At 47.1% G+C, this 22,363-nt stretch overlaps 1 protein-coding gene and 1 long non-coding RNA gene across 3 annotated transcripts; one reads left to right on the top strand and one right to left on the bottom strand.

Annotated features, from left to right (window-relative positions):
* Positions 1–380: 380 nt before the first annotated feature.
* On the bottom strand, positions 381–16,817 carry LOC146968075 (proline-rich protein 12-like). The gene is made up of 15 exons (XM_085761981.1): positions 15,499–16,817; positions 13,431–13,588; positions 12,856–13,017; positions 7,872–12,607; positions 7,366–7,593; positions 6,534–7,242; positions 5,808–6,304; positions 5,535–5,651; positions 5,228–5,361; positions 4,282–4,775; positions 3,637–3,756; positions 2,987–3,084; positions 2,299–2,430; positions 1,690–1,785; positions 381–1,458 (listed from the first exon to the last, which is right to left on the bottom strand). Exons 1-15 carry the CDS (start codon positions 15,579–15,581, stop codon positions 1,324–1,326), a joined length of 7,899 nt encoding a protein of 2,632 aa, XP_085618107.1. The 5' UTR covers positions 15,582–16,817; the 3' UTR covers positions 381–1,323.
* A 1,549-nt stretch (positions 16,818–18,366) lies between these two features.
* LOC146968074 (uncharacterized) lies at positions 18,367–20,638 on the top strand. Of its 2 annotated transcripts, none has more exons than XR_015034387.1 (3): positions 18,367–18,609; positions 19,500–19,600; positions 20,423–20,638. It is a non-coding gene; the product is annotated as an uncharacterized LOC146968074 (long non-coding RNA). The 2 variants fall into 2 exon arrangements; XR_015034386.1 differs by having other exon boundaries at positions 18,370–18,609; positions 20,391–20,632.
* Positions 20,639–22,363: the final 1,725 nt, after the last annotated feature.

Genomic DNA, 22,363 nt, shown 5'->3' with positions numbered 1-22,363 from the left:
TCCTCACAAAGATGAATGCAGCTACGCGCACACACACACATTAGGGAAATTAAAGCCCATTTGTTCTTTGCAGATTTTATTTGTTTTTCAAATACAGGAGAGTTAATGTACAGAAGGACAAAGAATTTCATCAAGAACTGTACAATATTTACACGCCTTTTTTTCCTTTTTTTATGGAAAATTAGATTGTTTTCAAAATAAGTCATAGTATGCACAAACATCAAAATGATAAAAATGAAATGACTATTTCCTCTTTAAATATTACTTATTTATACTCCTTCCCTCATGGGAAATGGATAGTTTACTTCTTTTTCTTTGCACCTGCATGACTGATGATTGAACTGAAGCACAACAATGTAAGTTTCAAATAGATTTTCCCATTCTCTTCTTTTTTTTTTCTTCTTTTCTTCCTTTTTTTGTTTTGTTATTTTACACCCACTGTATTTGATACAATATTTCTGTCTCAACGTCTGTTCTTTTGTATAGAGGGGAAGACGACTTGGATATGTGGGTTACGATTGTATACTGAACCTGTGGAAAATAAAAAGGTATTTAAAATGTTAGGGCAGCAACCCAGCGCTTGTGAGAGTTTAAGTTAAAAACCTCCTCATATAAATAATAAAAATGTGTTTATATATTATCACACAGCTGACGGGTGCTGCCCTTCACATAGCACAGGATGAGAGGGAGAGCGTTTAACACATTTCATGTTTCTATCTGTGGATGAGTCCATGTTCACGCTGCTCACGGCACACTCTACACGCAAGTTTTAAAAAGCATTCTCACCCTCTTCCACTCTTTTCAAAAGCCAACAGCTGATGTTAGTCTTTTCAAAAAATAATTTATGTAAAAACTAAGCGGTAATAGTTTCTCTTTGAACTATTGTCTTTTTATGACACACGGTTATAACAAGATGTCAGTGGCTTCTCTGTTGACTTGGCGTTACGGCTCCTCTTTGTCCTTCCACCTCTCGTCTTCTCTCCCTTTTCACCAATGGTCAATTCCCTCGTGACCCACCAGTGACCCCCTGATCCGGTGGGGTCCCCCCCTCCTCACAAAGTAAGACATTTCTTAAGTCATTGATCAACAACAAGAAAAAGAACAGAGGCCAGTGTCCGAGGTCACATGAACAGAGCCCCTTTTGTTCGTCAAGGGCCTTGAAAATTCATCCTCAGATAGTAGAGATTTGAAGGGGGTCTGGGGTGGGGGGCTGTACAGTAGGATCCATCTCTTTCCATTTTTGTATTCTCCTCTTGGTTTCTTTTTTTTTTTTTTAATCCTCTTGCTTTAATTAATTCCCTCTCTCTTTCTGCAGTCGTTGGCTCAGGCTTTGGTGCTGAGCGTGAGCAGCTCGATGAAGGAGCTGAAGAGTGTGTCCAGCCAGCTCTGGTTGGCCATGCACTGCTGCACCACTTCCTCTTGGCCGGGGTCCTCGGCTGCTTGCTCAATGGTGTTGGTCTGGAGGAGAAAAAAAAAAAAAAGTGGCACAGAGACACAGACAACTGTGATGCACAAACCAGGGACTTCAGCAAAAAAGAAAGCGCTGGTCTATTTAATGAGATTTGCACTTGTGTACCACAGTATATTGAGGGAATTTCACTGAGAGTCTAACAAATAGCTACAGGCGACAAGCTCAAAACTGATCAAATCTCGTCACTAAATTTGATGCGTACACAGATGACAGCTTACCTCTTTCTTGCACTGTAAGAATGTGTGGTATTTATAGTGATGCACGGAGTGGTAGAGACTGTAGATCCGATACGAGTCGGCCGACAGCTTAAGGTCCTACGAAGAAAGAGAAATAATTATCAGTTGTCTAATTATACAAGGGTCAATAATTAAAATCACTGCCAAAACTTGAGACTTTATTAACCTCACAGCCCTGTGTTGAATAAAAAGGTTTAGAAACTCTCGGCAGGTGTTGGAGGGGAAGCTCAAACTGATTTATTCTCTCCGTTACCAACCATCCATCTGTCACTCTCCCTGGGCTGTGAGTGCTTTTAATGCTAACGGTTAATTTAGCCGTGGCAGTAGTTTCAGTGTCTATATTTTCTCCTCCTGCTGCTGCATGATGCCAACACCTTCAACAGCTCCTCTTTATTTCTCTGGGGTTTCATTTATCTCATGGAGAAACCAGAGTCATCTAGTCAGAGGCTAAAAACGTCCTCGGAGATCTTGTTTATACATTTCACAGTATCGAACTGTGAAGAGGTTATGATGCAAAACATGTCCATTAACGTTTTATTAATTAAATACAAAAAAACCCAACAACAACTGCTCACTCAGACAGAAGCATACCTGTGGTTTAGGCAGGGTCTTCTTGACTCTGTTGAGGGTCTTGCGGTTGTAAGCGTCCCCGCTTAGCCGAACCCTCACCACTCCTGTGTCCAGGGGGTCTACGATGATCTGGGGGTACGCATGCAGGACCTCCTGTTGAGGACCAGCCAGGATAAGGAATTAATAAAAGGGAGACAGACAAGATATCATGAGATAACAGTTTTTAAAAAAAAGAACAATTATTATTTTCATTAGCAATAAATCTACTTTTCTACTAATTACCATAAGTGTATAAAATATTTGAGCCTGAGGTGATGTCACTTTACCATGACAAAACCGCAGCTAATCCTAACGCCTGAAAATCTGTCAACAGCAAATGTTTTTGCTTGATAAGTGACTTTAATGTTTATTTGATAATTATCAATTCATTTTCTGTTTTGAATCCATTTATCACCATTTGGTTTCTGCACTACACTCCCGTGAATCAACACTATCGCTAAGTGAATCTAGTATTGTTCCTATGGAAAAACTACTGGGCCATTTAATATGGGTCTAGGTTTATTTCCTGCACTGCCAAGGAGAAAAAGCAGCAGAATGAAATGAAGGAGAGGAAGAAAAGTTACAATTTGAAGAATAGATGTGGTTTGAGCCGTGAGGGACAGGGAGAGAGAGGAAGAGGAGCAGGACAGATTGATTCAGGACAGATTACCTGGTGCTGAGAGCTCATGCTGACTCTCCTCAGCAACCTCCTCTTCTGTTCGCTGAGGATGCTGTCAATCTTCCTCATAGGTGGGAGGTACAGCTCATCTGGTGGCCCAATCAATGTCAGGGAAGATTCATTAGTAATCATTCATGCACCTGCCAATCACTTCAATACCAAGGGCAGATTCAAAGCCGCTCTTTCTTGGCTGCTGTATTTCGCAGCATTCCCGGGGCTTTCCCCTTCAGCCTGTCACTTCTTGTTTATTTAGATTCCCATTAAAAGATGGATCTAGAGACGCATGATACATAACTCTAGAAAAAAAGAAAAAAAAAATCCCCCTGCTGTCATAACGGGGCAGTCGTCCAGCTGGAAAGTTTGACCTGAAACCTGGCAGCTGCTGCCTGTCAGTGGTCGTGATGTTTATTTAACCTGGCCAAAGTGAACGCTGCTACGTGAAACCGTGTTTGAAAACACCATCAAAACGGCTCTTTTAATGCAGATGTTCAAGCTGCAGACAACAAGCTGCCACACACCCAGCTCTTATTAAGTCTGAGATTTGTTCTCGCACATTATGAGCTGTGTCACGATCCATTCCCTGTTCCCTCTTTTGCTGGTTCAGTAAAAGCTTTAGTGCAGCTAGTGATGTGTGGTCTCACCGTCTGTGTCCTCCAGAGCTTGGATCATGTCGGGGTCCAGGGCCGTGCTGACCAGCATCTCCACGTAGCTCCTGAACATCTCCCTCATGGCACGGTTGTTGACTCCACCTTTCACTGGCACTGAGTGGGAGAGAAGCAAGAGTTTTATTACATTATTATTTATTTGCTTCTGTTTTCTTTTTTAATTTTACATACATGAATATTCTTGTTTTCTTATTTTTATATATACACACAGATACGTATATTCTGTGTATATGTATGTTTCTCTCTTTTTCCTTTTCCTCTCCTATTTATTTCAGTTGATTATTTATATATCCGTCTTTACCAGATGACATGCAGGCATGCTGTATATATTGTTTTGTTTATTTTTGCTTTGTTTTTTTCAGTTTCCAAAGGGTCAAAGTATCATTGTTTTCTTAAACTGACGGCTCCAAGTTCAGGGTTGGGAGGAGGGAGGGAAGTTGTTTAAAGACTGGAACGATGTAACAAATTAATTTGGACAAATGATGTACCAAGTTCAAAAAACAATAAAGATAAAACAAAACAAAAAAAACAGCATGACAAATAACGTCCACTTTGTCATCGTGGCCTCATAAAATTGCATTACACTGACGTCTAAAGGTGGAGAACAACCACTCATCTTACTTTCATTCTCACTAGCTGCCTCGTCCGATGAGTCCGAGTCTGATGATGAAGGAACTTCCTTCAGCCACTTCTTCCTCTTCTTGGGTGGTGGCTCTGCCTTCACTTTGGCCGGCTTGGACTTGGGTGGGCGTTCGGCCTTTTCCTTCTCCTTCCTCTCCACCACTTTCTTCTCCTCCTTCGCTCTCCCTCGTTCTGCAGCGCGTTTCTCTAATTTCTCCTGCTGCGGCTGGATTCGCTTCTCCCTCTCCCTCTCCTTCTCCTTCTCCTTCTCATGCTCCCTCTCCTTCTCCTTCTCCCTCTCCCTGGCTTTGGGCACCGCAGCCGGAGCCTCCTTCTTCTCCCGTTGTTCTTTTGCCGTTGCCGTCGTTGCCGTTCTCGTTTTCTCCCTCTGTTCGCGCTGGACTGGTGGTGGAGCCACTCTCTCCTCTTTCTCCACCGCTCTGGGTGCTGCCTGGGTGGTGGGAGGGGATGCCATTCTGGGGAGGGACTGGCGTCTGTGACACATAAATATATTGTTATAGAGCTTCACAGAATCTCTCCTATTTATAGTCAAATCAATAATGGAAAAAAGGTGCAAGACTGTGGAGAGGACACAGAAGGAAACTCCTTTTAGCCATGTGTATTGGCAAAGTAATTCACTCGGCACAACAGAGTGCATGCTGAGAACTACTACAACAGTCCACCTGTTTATGCACCTAGAATTAGTCCCTAAAGTTATAACATTTCATGTATTGAGATTCTATTTCTGTAACCAGATTTTTTTCGGGTGTCTCTTTGGCCTCAGTTCTGGCCTCCGTGCACTCAGCTGGGAGCTCCTCTCCCAGGCTTTACTATAAACTGAGCTACTGGTATTCTCTTATCAGGCAAGGTGATTTTTATCCCAACTAAGTCTGCCAAGGCTTAGTTCAATATGAGAAGGATTTTTCCATGTGGCAAATATCCGTACCTGAGAGCTGGCGTGGCTCGGCGCCAAGGTCTCCGAGAGCAGACTCTGACATAGTCCTTCTTATTGACATTCTCCAGGAACTTGACATAGATTCGCTGGTATCTCCTCTTGGCATCTCCGAAGTAGCCAAGATACTGAGGGAGACACATGAAGCATGTTTTTAATATAAAACAACAATAACCTTCACATGGCCTCATTTTAACCGTGGTACACACAATGTATATTTGAACATGCACAACACAAGCGGTTGTGGAAAGTACTGTTTTGCAGGTGTGGTCAGATGACTGAGGGCTCGGGGTGAACTCACGTTGCTTGTGGCGCAGAACTGTCTCTGCCCGTCTTTGATCTCTGGGCTGAACTTTTGCAGCAGAGCTTTCTGCACCCGCCAGATGGGTGGCGGCTCACGCCCCGTCTGCAGGGCCAGCTGTGGCAAAACAACACGACACACATGGAACCCAAAGATCCAGATCTGTTTCTTCAGTTGGTTGCCACCTCACCACAGAGGCGACAACTCTTTTTAACTGTCAATAACACTCGTACGAACAAGGAAATGCATTTCAACACATTCTGGCGCACATACCTTCAGAGTTCGAATGTCCTCCACCCGCACCACAAACTCGTCCCTCTCTCTGAAGATGCCCTCCCCTCCGCTCTCGCTCTCGTCCTCCTCGCTCTCTCCAACGATGGCGGCGTCTTCTTGCTTCTGTGCGAGGTGCAGGGAGGTGATTTTCGGAGCCGGGGGCTCTTCGGGAGAGGCGGGCGACTCGGGAGACGGCATGGGAGACTCCTTCTGAGTGGAAGGCGGCGGGGGCGGAGGAGAAGCCGGAGGAGGGGGAGGAGTAGTGGCGGGCTGGGGGAGAGGAGCGGACGCGGGCGGAGACGGTGGAGACCGGGATGCGGGAGCGACGGGGCTAGGAGGCTGGGAGTTCTCCTGTTGCTCTTCTGGTGGAGGCAGGGGTGAGGGGAGCGAGAGGGGGGGCAGAGGGGAGTGAGATGGAGAGGAGGATGTGGAGGGAGATGGAGGGATGGAGGGAGGTTCGGGAGTTGCTGGCGCCACAGGGATCTCAGGGAGGGACGCTGGAAAGAAAGAAGGAAATAAAGAAAGAAAGAGGAGCAAGGTCAGTTCTGCAGATCAATTCATCACAATGTCCAAACAGCCACAATAACTGAATTATTAATTTAAGAAATACTTAATGGGAGCTTTCTTTGGACTAAAAATAGCCTCGTCTGTGGGGAGAAAAATTAATTTTCCTAAGCTGTGCCGCAGAAAAATTAAATGAGTAAAAAAGCTAATTTCCAGCCTCACCCTCAAGTTTGGGGGCACCCAGCGTTTCCAGCTGCAGCTCTCTGTCCTCCGTCATATTGCTCTCCTCATCCTCTCCTGTGCTTCTCTCCTCCTCGTTCTCCTCCTCCTCCTTGTTCTCCTCCATATCTCCATCTTCCGGCTGGAGGATGTCGGGCTCGTTGGACTGGGGCTGGGCGTGGGGGGTGTGCATGGCGGGCTGAGGGCTGAGCGTGGGGGGCTGCAGGGTGGGAGTCAGAGGGGCCTGGCTGGGCTGAGGCTGGGGCTGGGGCTGGGGCTGGGGGGGTGAAGGAGGTAGCGGGGTTTGGATGTTAGAGGTGAGCTGAGGAGTGTCGTACAGAGCTGAAATGGCCGAGGAGATGCTCTTCTGCAGATCCTGGTTCTTTCCCACCGAGTCCTCCTCGTCGGAGGAGAACGACGGCAGCGTCTCCAGGTTCCTCTTCAGCTCGTCCTCCAAGCGCTTGGGGCTGGGACAGTTGCCCAGAGCCAGACCCCCGTTCCCTTCACCGTCCCCAAACGGAGGAGGCGGTGGAGGAGGAGGAGGAGCGGGAGACAGCGGGCGCAGACCCCCTGATTTACAGGGTGAGGTTTCACCGTTATCATGTTCCATTCCTGGTGAGATGTCCAAGCCTGGAGGTCTCTTCCCCGTCTTGAGGAAGTCCAAGAATGACGCAACAAAGCCGGCCTTGGACTCAGAGTCCTTCTCATCCCCCTAGAAGAAAAACAAAAGAGACTTTCACTCACAAATATAAAGCCTTATCTGAATGAAATCAATTTTATTTGTATCTTTATGCCACTGCTCAATGAAGCTGAGATAAAATCCTGTGTTCTTTACCCTTTCCTCCAGACCATCGTCATCCACACCTTCACCCATCATCTGGCTTTTCAGCTTGTTCTTGTCCTGACTTCTGGTGCTTTCCGTGCTGCAGGGGGGTCCAGGGCTTAAACCGAGTGAAGGAGCCGAGCCCACTGAGCCGTCCGACAAAGCGGGGTCTGTTCCAGACAAAGAGTCCGTCCTCAGCAAGGCGTCGGAGGAGGACAGGGTACCAATGGGTAATTTAATCTAAAAACGGAGGGGAAGAAAACAGAAAGATTTAAAGCAACGTTGCTTGGACAAACTGATGTATAGCACGAGGCACGAGGCGGGCAGGATGGAAATTGTATTGAGTAATTTTGGCATTTACATAAGGCAATTTAAACAGGGTGACTGAGCCTAACCTTAAATCTGACAAGTTTACAATTAAAACTAAGAGAGAGAGTGATGAAGCCACGGCTGCAAAGCACAGGCAACAGAAAGAACGACAAAAGCCCTACGCCTCTTCCAGGCAGAACGCCACTGACCTTCAGAGGTGGAATGGGCTCATGTTGCTGCTGCTGTGGCTGGTGATGGAGCTGCTGCTGCTGCTGCTGTAGATGGTGATGGTGCATCTGATCCGGCTCCTTCCCGCTCATTTCCATGTACATGTCCTCCCTCCTTCCTCCTCGGCCTCGGCTTCCGCGACCCCTGCCTCTCCCTCGTCCCTCCACGTTGAATCCTCCTCCGACTGTTGTTCCACCCATCTCCCCCATCATCCCTCTTGGAGTGTATGGCTCGGGCATTGGGCGGATGCGAGGTCTGCCTCTCGGCCTCGGGGGCCCCTCTCTCTTGGGTCTAGTGGGCTTCCTGCCCCTTTTCTTGGGTGTGTCCTGAGGCATGAGAGCATGGGAGCCCATGGAGGAGTAGCCGGAGGAGTGGTAGAAGTCGATGTCGCCCATTAAAGGGCTGAGTGACCCGCTTCCTCCTCCCTTCCTGCAGCTGGAAACCAAGTCAGGCAGCAGGTCCGGGAGCCTCCGGCTGTTCAACCGGATATCGGCTGGCTGGTCGGCTTTGTCCTCGTCGTCTTCGAACTCGTACTCTTGAGCGTAGCTTTTCTTAGGCAGTGTGTTGGGGTCCCGGCGCTCCTTCAGCAGGTGGAAAGAGCTGGACTTGAGGAGTTTCTTGGGACGAGATGAACAGAAGATGGGGGACTGGAGGCCTCCAGAACCGGCCCCTGCACTGGCTCCTCCCGGCCCGGAGGACATTTTGGCTCCAGAGTTGTTGGGACCGGCGGTATTGGCGCCCATACCCATGGCTGGTGCCTGGGACTGGATCAGTCCCAGCTGTTCAGTGTTGACCGTGGAAGGGAGCTCGTGGGTTTTGAGGGAGTCTAGATCCAGAGTCATGGTGTTGTTGCTGGGTTCCTCCAGGCCGTGACAGTACGGCTCATAGCCCTGATCTCCACCGTGGTGACCCATCATGTCGTAGCTGGCTCCGGCGCTTCCCCCGGCTCCGCCTGCGCTCTGTCCCGCTTTCATGGAATCCATTCCCTCCTGTCCGGCGTGGCTTTCGTTCATCTCCCCCTGACCCGGTCCTGCTCCTCCAGCGCAGCTCGACTTGTAGTCCTCTGCGCAGAACATGTCTTCCATACCTGGGAAGAAGGAGCGGTCTTCGTCCTGAAGCAGAGAATCCGGGAAGCAGATGGAAGTCAGCGGTACGAAGCGGTTGCTTTGTTGACTCTGGTCGGCTTTCTCCACCGGGCTGACCGTGTCGAACTGGTGCTGCTCCGAGCGCTGCTGGTCCAGCTGGCTCTGCTGAGGCGTCAGCTGGGACGAGAGCGGCTGCTGCGGGTCGGGCTGAGACTGGGAGTGGGCCGACGCGGAGGACGGAGGTATGTGGTGAGAGTGGTGGGAGTGGGTTTGTTGTTGTTGCTGCTGCTGCTGCTGCTGCTGCGGATGGTGCTGCGAGAGGTGGTGCATGTGAGGCGGGGTGGACAGGCTGATGTCGGGCTCCGAGAGGAACGAGTGGAGCTCGGAGGCCGAGTGGTGGTGGGACGGGAGCTGCTGCTGCTGCTGCTGCTCCTGCTGCTGCTGCCTGTGGCGCTCGCTGCTGCCTCCGCTCCTCCCGCCGCTGCCCGCCCCGCCGCGTCTGTCCTCGGCGACAGCTACGTCCGTGCTGGAGGTCTGGGAGAGAGAGCGCTCCAGCATGTCCAGGGAAGACACCACCGAGCTCTGTTTGACCTGGCTCTGCTCGTGCTGATGCGGAGGCGGCCCGTGGTTGTAGTGAGCCGCCGCCACCTCCAAAGCCTGCGACTGGAGCTGCAGCTGCAGCTGGGTGGTCTGCGACTGCGACTGCGCCTGGTGTTTGCTCGAGCCCAGTCGGCCGCCGCCGCTTTCCATCACGGCTTGCTGCTGGCTGATGGAGTGCTGCTGCTGTTGGGAGTGAGAGTCCATTTTATGGTGCTGTTGGTGTTGCGAGTGGGAGTCGATTTTATGGTGCTGCTGATGCTGATGCGAGTCCATCTTCTGGTGCTGTTGGTGCTGAGGGTGGGGGTCCATCTTCGGGTGCTGCTGATGCGGTTGGTGGGAGTCCATCTTGTGGTGCTGCGGGTGCTGCCGGTGAGAGTCCATCTTGTGGTGCTGCTGATGCGGCTCCAGCTTGTTGCGGGTGGTGTGGGACAGCACCGACTGGAGCAGGTGCGGCGGCTGGCGGGACTGATCGGTGGGAGAGTCCATCAGCGAGGCGGCAGCGGCGGCTTGAGACTGGGAATGCTGCTGCTGCTGCTGCTGCTGCTGCACTTCCGGCGTTTTCCGAGGGTAGGGGATCTCGGCGCGCTCCTGCGGCTTCTTCTGGAGCTCCATCTGGGAGTGGGATGGGATCTGCGAGTGAGAGGACACATGCTGACTGTGCGAGGAGTGCTGCGGGGCGAGGGAGTGCTGGCTGTACGGGTCGCCGCGCCCGTAGTGGACGACCGAGCCCAGGTTGTCGTGGTGATGGAGATGCGAGTGCACTTGCTCGGCGCTGCCTCTCCCTCCGCTGCTTCTGCTGCTTCCGACGGACCTCTCATTCCTCTGCTGCTGCTGCTGCTGCTGCGTGTGGTGGTGTTGCTGATGCTGCTGCTGCTGCTGCTGCTTCTTCAGCGACATCTCCAGCTGGTTGTCCAGCCCTGAGATGGAGCCTCCGGACCCCGCGTTTCCGACTCCGGCGGTGGATGTGGCGCTGTGGGTGCGTATGACGCTCTGGGGGTGGTACCTCTCCTCGGAGGTCTTACCCATGTCGTAGCTCAGCCCTTTGCCTGAGTCGGTAGTCGGGGCCACCGACTGCGGCTGAGGCTGGCTTTGCTGAGACGCCTGCGGTGGCGCTTGTTGTGGGTGGTGATGAGAAGTCTGGGGGGCGGGACTGGCTTGGGCTTGCAGCAAGTGCTGAATCAGGAACTCGTCGTCGTCGTCCACCTCCTCCTGGGTTCTCTGAGAGCCCACTCCCAGCATGGAAGCGTCCGCCTTTGTTTTGGCCGAGGTGGAGTGGTAGGACTGAGCCTGGGAGCTGGGGCCCCTGGTGTCGGGGTAGCCCTGTGGAGAGGCCAGGAAAGTAGGGGAGAGAACTGAGGAGATGTATTTATTGGAGCCTGCGCCCCCTGGGGATTGTGTGGGGCAGGTGGGCACCGGAGAGTGCAACCCTGGACGGATAATGCCTGAGTTGCCTGATGGTGAGGGGCTGGAGTCTGGAATATGATAGGACCCTCCACCGCTGCCTCCTCCGCCCCTCTCGCTGGCCATACTGTTTCCTGCTCCGCCTCCTGAGCCTGAGTTCCCGCTACCTGTGCCGCTGCTGCTTCCTCCTCCAGACGCTCCACTACCTGATGAGCCGCTGGATCTTAAGAGGGCAGGAGAGTGACCGGGGGCTCCGTAGCCCAGTGACGGGCTTCCGGCTCCACCCAGAGAAGATGGAAGTGACCCATAAGCGGAGTCAGCTCCATATATATCGGTGGAGTATGATTGGCTTCGTCCTCCTAAACTCCCGTAGCCTTTCCCAGCAGTACCTGAGCTCAGGTCTTGGGCTTGTGGTGAACTGAAGCCTCCGTAGGACTGACCCAGGTGGGAGGTTGGTGGTTGATTAGGGGAATACGACTGTGTCTGTTGTTGGGGGGGAGTCTGGCCAGTAAGGGCTGAGGTGGGGGTCTTCACTGGTGGCACAGGAGAGCCGTAGCCTGAGAGGCAAGATTTGGGGAGAGACTGGGGCGCTGAGGAGGACGTGGCAGGGGGCTGCTGCTGCTGCTGCTGCTGAGGGGCCGGGGGCGGCGGAGCTGGCTGAGGGGGCGGCTGTTGCCTGGATGGCGCCGCGCTGGAGCTGGAGGTGGGGATGGAGTTGGAAGGATGAGCGCCAGAAGTGGCAGAGGAAGAGGACGAGGACGAGGAGGTGGAAGAAGCGGAGGGGGGCGTGTGAGGAGTTCTTGAGGATGAAGCCGAACTGGCAGAGGAGTAGCCGCTGCTAGAGCTGCTTTTGGTACCTTTCCCAGCTGAGGACGATGACGAGGAGGACGAGGAGGAGGAGTAAGGGGGTTGGATGATTGGCCGATACTGCTCGGTGCGAGAAGCGGGTTTGTGGTCAGACGAGGGGCTCTGGTCACCCAGCGGGCTGCAAGAAAGGCCGGCGTGTCTGTGGTGAGTGGCTATTTGCTGGTACCCCGCCCCTCCACAGCTGAGGTAGTGCTGGAGGGAGTGGGCAGCAGAGGACGAGAGCTGGGACTGAGCTGGCGTGGGCCGCTGGTAGTGCTTGATCACACTGTCCTGCCGGGGCACGGCCCGTTCCTGAGCCGAGTTGGACTGAGACTGGGATTGAGGCTGGGGCTGGGCTGAGGAAAACACTGACGCATTATACAGCTGGGAGGACTGGTCCTGGAGCTGTGATGACAGCAGGTTGAACTGGTGGGACTGCAGATGCCTGGCAGACGACGCCTGGGCAGATGAGGCTCCGGTTGGGTCCTGGCTGCCTCTGTAGGCAGCTGCAGCAGCACCCTGCGAGGACAGGAGTCTATCAAAACCCAGGCTGGACTGGGAAGGGGCCTTGATGTGTAGTAGGGGGTCATGTGGGGAGAGCAAGCCATTGGATGTGGGACTAAACGTGGGTGTGTCCTGGAGGGAGAGGGAGGCGGCGGGGAAAGAACGGCTGGAGAAGGATGCTGGATGCTGATAGGCGGAGAGAGCTGAGGAGGAGGGGAAGGAGCCAGAGCCAGGAAGGGCTCCGGAGATGAACAGTTCAGGAGGAGCAGGCGTGTGCATCGCTGTTAGGAGAAGAAAGACATATTGAAAAATCACTCAGCATCCGTCCAGCTAAATCTTCAAATTAAGAAATCATGAAGTATTCAGGAGTAAGACCAGTAAAACTGTTTAAATCTTGAACATGCTCACATGGCAACACCGTCAGAATAATAATAATGCAGCCAAACATTGGGAGGTTCTTTAAATGTCATGTTGACTGTGGGGCCTGTTTGAATGTCAACACGAGAGGGAAGATCTAACACAACCCCACCTGTCTGCCAGGATGGTGTGCGGAACTGGGAGAGGAGGGAGGAGGCAGAGGGCGGAGGCTGGGGACCCCGGGACTCCAGGGCTGAAATCAGATTCATGACGGAGGCGTCGGGAGCAGAGGGGCTGGCATGGTGCAGGCCGGTGTCAAAGAGCCCCGACAGACCTTTGGGAAAGAAAGACAGTATTAGGAATGCAAATAAAAACGGCTTCAAGGGATTAATAAAGTTGTCTTGAGTCTTGAGTACAGATTTATGCCTAGATTTGACCTAGTCTAGAATATATATATACACAATGAAATCTGAATTAAGATGTCGGTAGTATCTAATTAATCTTTAAGTACATCAACCTAAGTTGCTCAATTTAACCTTCGAGATGCTGGCAAAACTGCATGAGAATGAATGCTGTGACTGCTGTTTCTTTTCTCTTTTTTTGACATCAAGGGCTCCAGCTCAATTTTGGTATAATGTGCACATTTTTCAATGACAATAATCTTCCAGGGCCTACATGGAGAGACACTATAATTCATTGCCGGGGCCCCTTATGGTGGTTACATGGAAGGTATGACATTTATCTCACCCAAACTCCGTCCAGCTGCTCCCCAAGCTCCGCCTTGGCCAGAGCTCCCTGGGTGGTGATTGGTGGCATAGCCCTGCAGAGGGTGTGGGGTGGCGTAGGCTTGTCGGTGGAGGAGCTCAGACTCAGGGTGGGATGATCTGGAACTCCCATATACAAGACTGGGGAAGAAGGGGAGTGAGGGATTGTGAAGTGTCATTAATTTCAGAGTTCATTAGCATAAACCTAATCTATTCCCAAAATGAGACCCTTGAGAAGAGTCATTTAAAAATATTTTTTCATAAAGTTTGAGTAAATTCATAAATTGAAAATCCATGCATTGCATTTATTTGTTTGTTAAACTTCTTAACAACATGTGAAAAGCAACATTTCTGATCCACTTGATTTATTACAGTTGAAGTCAAAAGAAAGAGGTTTTTTCCTGATAAACACTCAATAAAAATCAGTAATAGAATCACAAAGTTGGTTATTATACGAAAGTGTATTACAGAGATTGCAAATCTGTCAAAGCAGCAATAAAAGTGTCATGCAAAAATAATGGGATAGTTCATTTGTAATTATAATGAGGTCTCGGGACTCAATCATTATATAATTTGAAAATTTACAAGCTAAATAAGATTCTTGTTTCCACGTTAAAGATTAGCCAGTTTACAGAATTGTGCTTTTACAAAAGACAGATGAAATGCGTTGATGGCTGGCAAGGTAACATGCTAGCATTTGAGCTGCTGGTAGCACCGCCTAGCAGCAATGCACAGCAGCAGCAGCTATGGGGAGAAATGCAGAGACTAGGCCCAAAATGCAAGGCCAAGTGTTTTTTTCCGGAGTAAATAGACCACGAGTGAGTGATGTGCAGATTTGGGCAGAAGCGGGGGGGAAAATACCGTTTGCTGAATCGATAAGACGAGACAAACGGCTTCTATTTGTCAGCGACAACTGATTATGTTGATCTGGCTAACAGCTGGATGTGTGCAGGTCGACGCAAATGCATGCTAAGTTGCATGCAAACACCAGCCAAGTGGCTAGGTTTGTTTAGCCAAATATCGCTTCCCATAGTGGCACGGTGGCTTTCAAATAGGAGCAGGCGGTCAACTCCGGGTCAAAACATCACAAATGTGCAGCTCGACGACAAGCAGTGATGCTTCCTTTGCGTGCACACACAGGCCTCGAGTGACTTCCATGCAACACAACGCTAGCATTGCAGGCTAACATAAAGCTAAAGAGACAGGGGCTATGTTGCACAGCCTCAGACAATTTTCACCATCACCATCTTCTGATTTCACCCTGGCATTGTTATTAAGCGCATATGTGTGTGTTTTATTGTTATTTTTAGTGAAAGGGGACAATTACAAGTGTGATGCAGGGTGAATGTGACACAATTTCATTATGCAAATTGACAGAAACCATAGAAAAACCCACCACCAATTATTTAGATCACGATAAGGCATTTTGAATCTCAGTTCTGGGACTATGGTTTCTACCCACCAACACCACCACCACTATTTGATTTCTTTTTTTCTTTTCAGTATAACGTTGTTTGATGAAATGCATGTTCCCGGTTTAATACGTATCAGTTCTTCTTGTTGATGTCTGTCAGGGGGGTTTTGCTGCTGCTGTGAAGGGGGTTTGCTGCGTCTGCACTCCTCGCAGTTTCCCCTATCAATCCAGTGGATTTATCTATCAGGCTCTGTGTCCAGGCCTGCACACAGGGAACAATAATTCCTATGGATGCTCCAGACATACCCCCCTCCTCCTCCTCCACTCAACCCACCAACCCCCTACCTCCACCCCGCCAGGTCTACCTAAAACCCACGTCTGTCAATCACCCTCAATTCATATCCACCAACCTTTCCTTTCTCCACCCCGCCCACCCCCACGACACGCTCGCTGCTCCATTCCTGTTTATAATATTATTACTATGCAACTGTTTAGATGACAATGCACTACACATCATGGCAGGGCATGGCACTATTTATGAAGCCAGTGGCGATAATTTGTTTACATGGGTCACACACCGTGCCCTGCAAAAAAAAGTACCACTGATGCATGCACATTGTCTGGATCCAATGCATACCTTGCTTTTGCCGATCTCTCGTAACTCCATCCTGCTCCTGCGCCCAAATCACCAAATCCTGTTCCCGGGTAATTTCTATCCATTTATGTTGCTGTTACGATGTGTGCGATGAGGTCGAAAGCGACGACAAAGTCGCAGAGCAGATTTCGGGAAAAGAACAAAAAAGCCAGTCTTTCCCTTTTCTCCGTTTCAGGCTATTTTTCCCGGTTTCATAAGCAAGTCCTCAAGAGTGGAAAACAGCATATTGAAAGAGAAATGGAGGGGAGGAGGAGAAAGCTGGATGAAAAAAGAGGGGGGTCTACGGGGTTATAATCCAACCACCTCCAAAAAAGCCAGTCTTTCTCCTTTTCCTTCGCTTTTCACGTCAATCATTTCCACGATTGGAGATATAGTCCAAAATCAGTCACGGTCATGATGAAGATGCGGCGGATTTGGCCGGTGATGGACGAAACGCTGATAAACATTTGATTTGAATGCGTCCTTTTTCACCGTCTCTCCTCCCCTTTCTTCAGGCTAGTTTCTGCTACGCTGCTAGCGCTATAAAGGATTGCAAACGACAGGGCCACGTTGGTAGCAACCATTCCCCACAGACAGAGCAAAGAAATCCCCAATTTCAAAATCTTTTCTTTCTTTTTTTTCTCCTTCGCATGCAAATCGTTCCCACCCCCCTCCGGAGCAGCACCGGGCTTGTGGGGCTAGCAGCAGATGCTAGCTGTCAGTAACGACGCATCAAAATAAAACAGGGCTGCTTTTTTATTTCCCCAAATTCTCGCTCCCCGTATTTCTGCTCTCTTTGGCCTTTCAAGTAAAAAAAAAAGAAAAGAAAAGAAATGCGACGACGAGTTTTTGCCCGCGCCGGAAACAAATGCAACCAAGAGTACGAGGGAAAGAAAACAACAAAAACCGAACGAGGAAGTGTAAAGAAAAGCAGGCCGCGTTTTAATATTTTTTACTCATTTTCCTCCGGAGACGCCATTTTTGAAGGCGGCTGGCCGCTGTCCGTCCTCCCTCTCCCCCTCTCTGTCTCACCGCTGAGACTCATTCAGTGTCTGCGGTGACCTCCATTCACCGGCCCTCAGTCTGCCAGCCAGTCCCGCATGCTTTTCCAGATTTTCACCGTATTGTTAGGCTAATTGTTACTCCAGACCGGCATTTTACACGAACAAAAATAAAAAATAAAAAATAAAAATAGACGGCGGTTTATCCTGAACGTCGAATTGGCTGAGACGCATTCAGGTGCAAAAGATAATAATAATAAAAAAATCGATATATATTTATTTCCAGCAGTAACCTGGTTTACACAGCCACTTTGCAAATTCACATCCAATTGTGCAGCCTGAGATTGAGACACAGTGGTATTTCCTGCCTCCAATCAGATGCTTCATTAATTATATACTGTGCAGTTTGTCTATAACCTGCCAATATGATGTACTTCCTTCCAAAAGTGAACCAAAATGGAAGACACCAAGGCCTGTCTAAGGCCCTTTTTTATTGCTTATTTTATTATTTGGAGAACCTGTATGCCAGAGCCTATGTGCACTTCATTTGAGCGCCAGCAGATGGCGCTCTGGTTTCTATGGTCATGATGAAGGAGGAGGGATCACAGAGCTGAGGCAGAGAGATGGTTTGCTCTTGTTCATGTTCATATTTCACATATTTGGTGTGCAACACTAGATCTGATCAGGGCTGATCGGGGCTGTCTTGGACACTGTCACTGGTGAAAAATTATAATCATGTCACTCAGTATCTCCAATCGTGCACATCAACTGATAAACAAGATCAGGCACTAAACGTGTTAAAAGATGTGAAGATACACTGACTGGTTACTGTTGCTGAATGTAAACTTCATTCCTTTTGTTTACAGTTAATAGGCGCGCACACACACACACACTCTACAGTCCTATTTGTCCTGTTTTCATCAGTGTGTGTGTGTGTGTGTGTGTGTGTGTGTGTGTGTGTAGAGGAGTGTTTGAGGCCCTCTTGTGGTGGATTTAAATTCTGCAACTACAACTTCACTGAACACTTTACTAAATGCACTTTTTAAATGTATAATGTAACTCTCTCACTTTTGTCCAACTTGCACAGCAGATACATCTTCAACACCAGTTATTAATCCTGTGCAATAATGAATGGGCTGTAAGGTGATGCAGATATCAGATTTTATTTTTTGTTTTGTTTGTTTTTGATGATGATTCATTTATTTGCTGTAAAACCGTGCATTGAAATGAACATGCAGACCTGTTCTGCAAAGATTCAATGCAGAGAACGTGTGACCGTGGGAAAAAAGTGACTCACTGTTGAGTAAACCCTTAAGTTTATTTAAAAAAAATATAAAAACATTATGTTTCTCGGATATGCATGGATGAAACTACACAATCTGGTCAGGGTGAGTTCAAAATAAGAAACAAATGTGAGTTCCTGCAGGGATTAACGTCACTAATGCTGCCCCCATCTGCTTTTACTTTTATCTTTAAAAGCATCGAAATTCTAGACTATTTCCAGAATATTAGTTGCATCTGTGCTTGATGCTAATTCAGTGTTTTATTGGTTAAACAAATGCCACAGCTCTCAGCTCAACCTCTTAAGCCAACAACAGCATAAAACAAAATCAGGCTCCCCGGTCTCTTTTCAGGAAAAAGCCCTGTGCCAGCTCCCCTGTAGTGAGTATTTTAGATTCATTATGAGGTCCTTGTAATGCATAATGGTTGACTCAAAGGGTCAGTCATCTGCATATTCATTAGAAGGACAGCAAAACAAAAGACAGGAATGAAGGCATTTTAAGAATACACCAACTATATAGGTTAATGAACATGAACATGAGGGAAATGGACAACAAAACACACTAATAAATACAACTCATGCATCTTATTTCCAGATTCCATGACTTCCTCCTTTCTACAGCTTATCATACACAGTCAGTGTCATGCTTCCTCCCTCCCTCCCTGCTCCGTCTTTCTCTCCATCTCTGTAACCGGTCTGTAAGCATACTTGACTGCAGCTCTTGCAGCAGCACGATTCCCACAAACTCCAGCTCTCCTTTGTCAAAATGCCAGATCTCAATGACGCTGTGCCAGCATCATGCCAAGTTATCAGAGAGGACGCTGACAAATGGTGAGTTCTGACAATAATGATATATCATTGTAGATGCTGAAACTGGCATTCACAAATACACATACATTCAAACTTGTAAAATGATTAATTACATTTTTCTCTAGCCTACACGCCAGTCTTGACTGAGTGTGCTTGCTTGTACAGAGTGTCTTTGCAAAACTTTGTGCCCTCGAGGGCTATTCATTAACAATGTTTGGGTGTCAGTCGCTTTCCATTACACCCCTTTGTCATTCTCAGTCATCACTTATTCAGTTCAGTGCATGACTTCCAATGTATTCATATCAGCTCCTCTGCGCTCAAGTTGTCAGAGCAACTGTGGGCAGATCATTAACTCTAATGTAGAATATTTGTTCACAACTTTCATCCAACTGTGTTTAAAGGCATGTGCTGAGGGCCCTTGCACTAACATGAATGTCTTGAGGAGCATAAATAGAGCTAAGGTTTAAAATAGACCCCTACATGTATGACCTATTGCAGAGGACCGGCACATTCCAGGCCGTTGGTTCATGTTACGTGCACTCAAGAAGACACGGACATTTGGTGTGTGTTTGTCCACGTGCAGCGGTGATTAGTGTTTGTGGAGCTGCCGTACAGATTACTCACTCGCGTTCTCATACTTCACCGAGCGCAGATAAAAGCAGCTGTGGAGGTTTGAGTTTAAATACGCACATCACTACCAGCCTGTGCTGTAATAATCCCTTTGATGCACATGTGGACTAAATTTAGAGATATTCCTTATGCGGACTAAGTGATGTAACTTCCAGTGTCTTCACATTTAAATCATGTCATTTCCACATTTTGAACAGGAGCCCTGCTATAAAGCAAAGCCGATAACCCATCTGGACGTGTGGAGAGTGAGTGTGTTTTATCAGTCTGGCTCTGTGTTTCAGTGTCAGAGAGAAGGGAGTGGAAAACTGTAAAGATCTGATTGATGCCTTCCAGGCCTGTGCAAAGACCCTGTCTGAAGGATCCTGATACATCTTAATAAAATGTAAGTTCACACAAATGACAGCAAACTGCAATCATTGTTTTCCCCTGCTGAGAATGTCAATCTCTCATACGAAACAGAAAGCTGGTGCTGATCAAACAGGCAAAGACATTATGTCAAAACTCTATCAATCTGATCTGAAATGATGGGTCTATACACACATGATAAGTTAATTTGATTATTTTTGGACTGTGCTGCTTCTGTTTTTTTTCCTTCTTGACCTTTTGTTACATCACTTTACTAATTTCACTGGCAGATAACCAAGAAAGCCATCAGTGACTTCATTAGGAGATAAAAGCTGAGGCTTATGGAGGATAATTTGAACTCGAATTAAACTCAAAATAAAAGGGGAGATAGAAAAATTAAAGGAGAAACTGAAAAAATTCTGCAACTGTGCAACATACTGTACAAGTTTTTGAGCATCTGTACTGGTCTTTATTGCATGCAGCTTCACTTCAAATCCAACACAGGTCTTTCAATTCATTAATTTGTATTTTTGATAGGGACAATGCATGACAATGAACATTAGTGCAAAATACATGATGTAGCCTACTCATCCCAAATTGTAGTAAAAATGCCCATGTAAATACACAATCCCTAGGTTGGTTATTTTACATAATGCTATAACTATGGATTGTTTGTTGCTATGTAAATGAACCTTTGATGCCACATTGTATATTGTATCATATTGTGTTTGCATGATTTGAATCACATCACTTTGTCACATATTGTGTCTTTTCTGCCTCATAACTTTTTCTGTCTCTGTTTTTTTTTTTTTTTTTTTAAATCACAGCCTCACTTTATCATAGTCCTTCACTTTCCCAGCATTCCCCTTCCTTGCTTATTGCACTGGACTGAACCATCTCAAAAACTGAAGAGGGGGTGATGATACTGAACTTCGGATACTTTATACATCTGTGAATCTTTCTTTTATATAAATTAAAACTATACATTGGACTATACTGTTTACTCTGTTTATCCATGCACTGTAAATTTTTACTACACACAAAATGCTCAATACAATAAATATCGCTACATGCATTACACTGATTATTTTAGTTATTATTCAGCATTTTTTTTTTTATCGTGCTTAATTTATTAGATGTACTGGCTGTTGGATCCTCTCCACAGGGCCAAGCATAGGCCTCTTAAGGAGTAGTTGCTCTTAATGGAATTAAGAGGAGTTAAGTAATCTCTGCTTAATCCTCACATTAGTACCTGCACCGAGCTGTTTAATGTCAGTTTTCCAGTCTGAGCTCTGGTGTGAGTGTGGGAATGTGCAAAAATTAGATTAAAAAGGACCTGGAAAAGAGAAGGTAATGGTATTCACAAGATGCGTGTTATTAAATGAGCTCCATATTTCTGAAGTGGTGACTGATCCTATGGTGCTCACAGTAGGAAGGAGAGATCACAGGTAGCAGTCATTCATTTGTGAAAGAAAAGACTCTTTCAATCATTTATTCCAAATACTGTTTGTGAAACCCAACACATATTGTTCTTTACAGTGCATCGTCTTAAATGTTTATTTCCTCTTACAGTAGAAAAAAAAGAGAAAAAAAGGAACATTTCCAACTCAAGGTGTGTCACTCACAGCACTGACGCAGGCCCACTCATTTCCATTAGACCGGAGTCATTTTGATCTCAGAGGACAAACCACAGAGTAGAATAGTATGAGTATCTTTCCCGATCTATTTCTGCTCCATGTTTGGAGACAAATCCTTCTGGCTGTGTGCAAATCAACCAGCTCGGCACAGACGAAGATGGGCTTTGGGGATTTATCCACCCACACACAACATTTCAAATTGAGATTTCAGAGATTTTTCAAGGTAGCTACTTTACAGATGATACTTCTAAATGTCCTACTTAAATTTTGTTTTGTTTTTATATGTAGGCTACTAATTAACCATCCACTCTGTCTAGTCTGTTTGGCACCGTACCCAACACTTCAGTTTCCCATTCCTCTCCAAATGACAAGGTGAGGCGAGGTGTAAATTTCATCTGGCTTTTTAAAGGGTGCAGCTAAATGGAATTCAGCCATTGTTAATTTTTTATCATTTACAGCTGTGCTTTTGCTACTGTGACAAGTTGTCAAAGACAATTCTACATAGGCCTATGAAATTAACACACAATAATAAAACTCTTCAAGAAGATTACTGAGTATTAGTCAGCTGTTTGAATATTGCGTTTCATGCCACTGCCGTCCTATTTCAGGAGGGGAAAAAAAATCAAATTTATGACCAAAAACGTTAATTTGAAATGTGGCTATAATTTATGTGATCCATGTGTAAAACAATGCATTTTTATAAAACTAGCAAAATAATTTATTACAATGAGTTAAACCAACATTTCTTCTGCAAAGCCATAATAATATTCCATGAATAAAATTATGTCTACTTTAATGAATACAAGACTTTAACTTCCGTGGCTGGATCCTTGTGTAAAACTATAAACACACAAAAAAGAGACTTTAAAAAGTAGGCTATAGGTTACTATGCATAGAATAATATAGCTAACTGTCTCGCATTGTTTTACTGTCTCATTATAAGTAAGTAAAATAAGTAAGTAAAAATGTATTGATGACGTTATATCTTTATATAATAATCTATTGTATTATATTCTCTGGAATTATTAAATGTTATTTTTCTGTTTTGTTACAGTAGAATAACAAATAAATGTGATGGTGCAGAAGAAAAACTGTGCTAAAGTAAAGTAATAGTTACTCCCAAACACTGGTAATAGAGTGGAAGTTGCCTTTCAGATGCAATC

Source organism: Trachurus japonicus, chromosome 19 (assembly GCF_045865225.1).
Source record: "Trachurus japonicus isolate A0001 chromosome 19, Traja_1.0".
NCBI lineage: Eukaryota > Metazoa > Chordata > Actinopteri > Carangiformes > Carangidae > Trachurus > Trachurus japonicus.
Note: the sequence above shows the minus strand (reverse complement) of the source record. Positions and strands in the feature narration are given on the sequence as shown.

Coding starts and splice junctions, on each gene's coding strand:
- LOC146968075 (XM_085761981.1), bottom strand. CDS start 15,581: ATGGATAGAAATTACCCGGGAACAGGATTTGGTGATTTGGGCGCAGGA. Junction 5,362..5,534: donor AGTTCTGCGCCACAAGCAAC/GTGAGTTCACCC, acceptor TGTCTCCCTCAG/TATCTTGGCTACTTCGGAGA. Junction 2,431..2,986: donor GCATGAGCTCTCAGCACCAG/GTAATCTGTCCT, acceptor GGTCCTCAACAG/GAGGTCCTGCATGCGTACCC.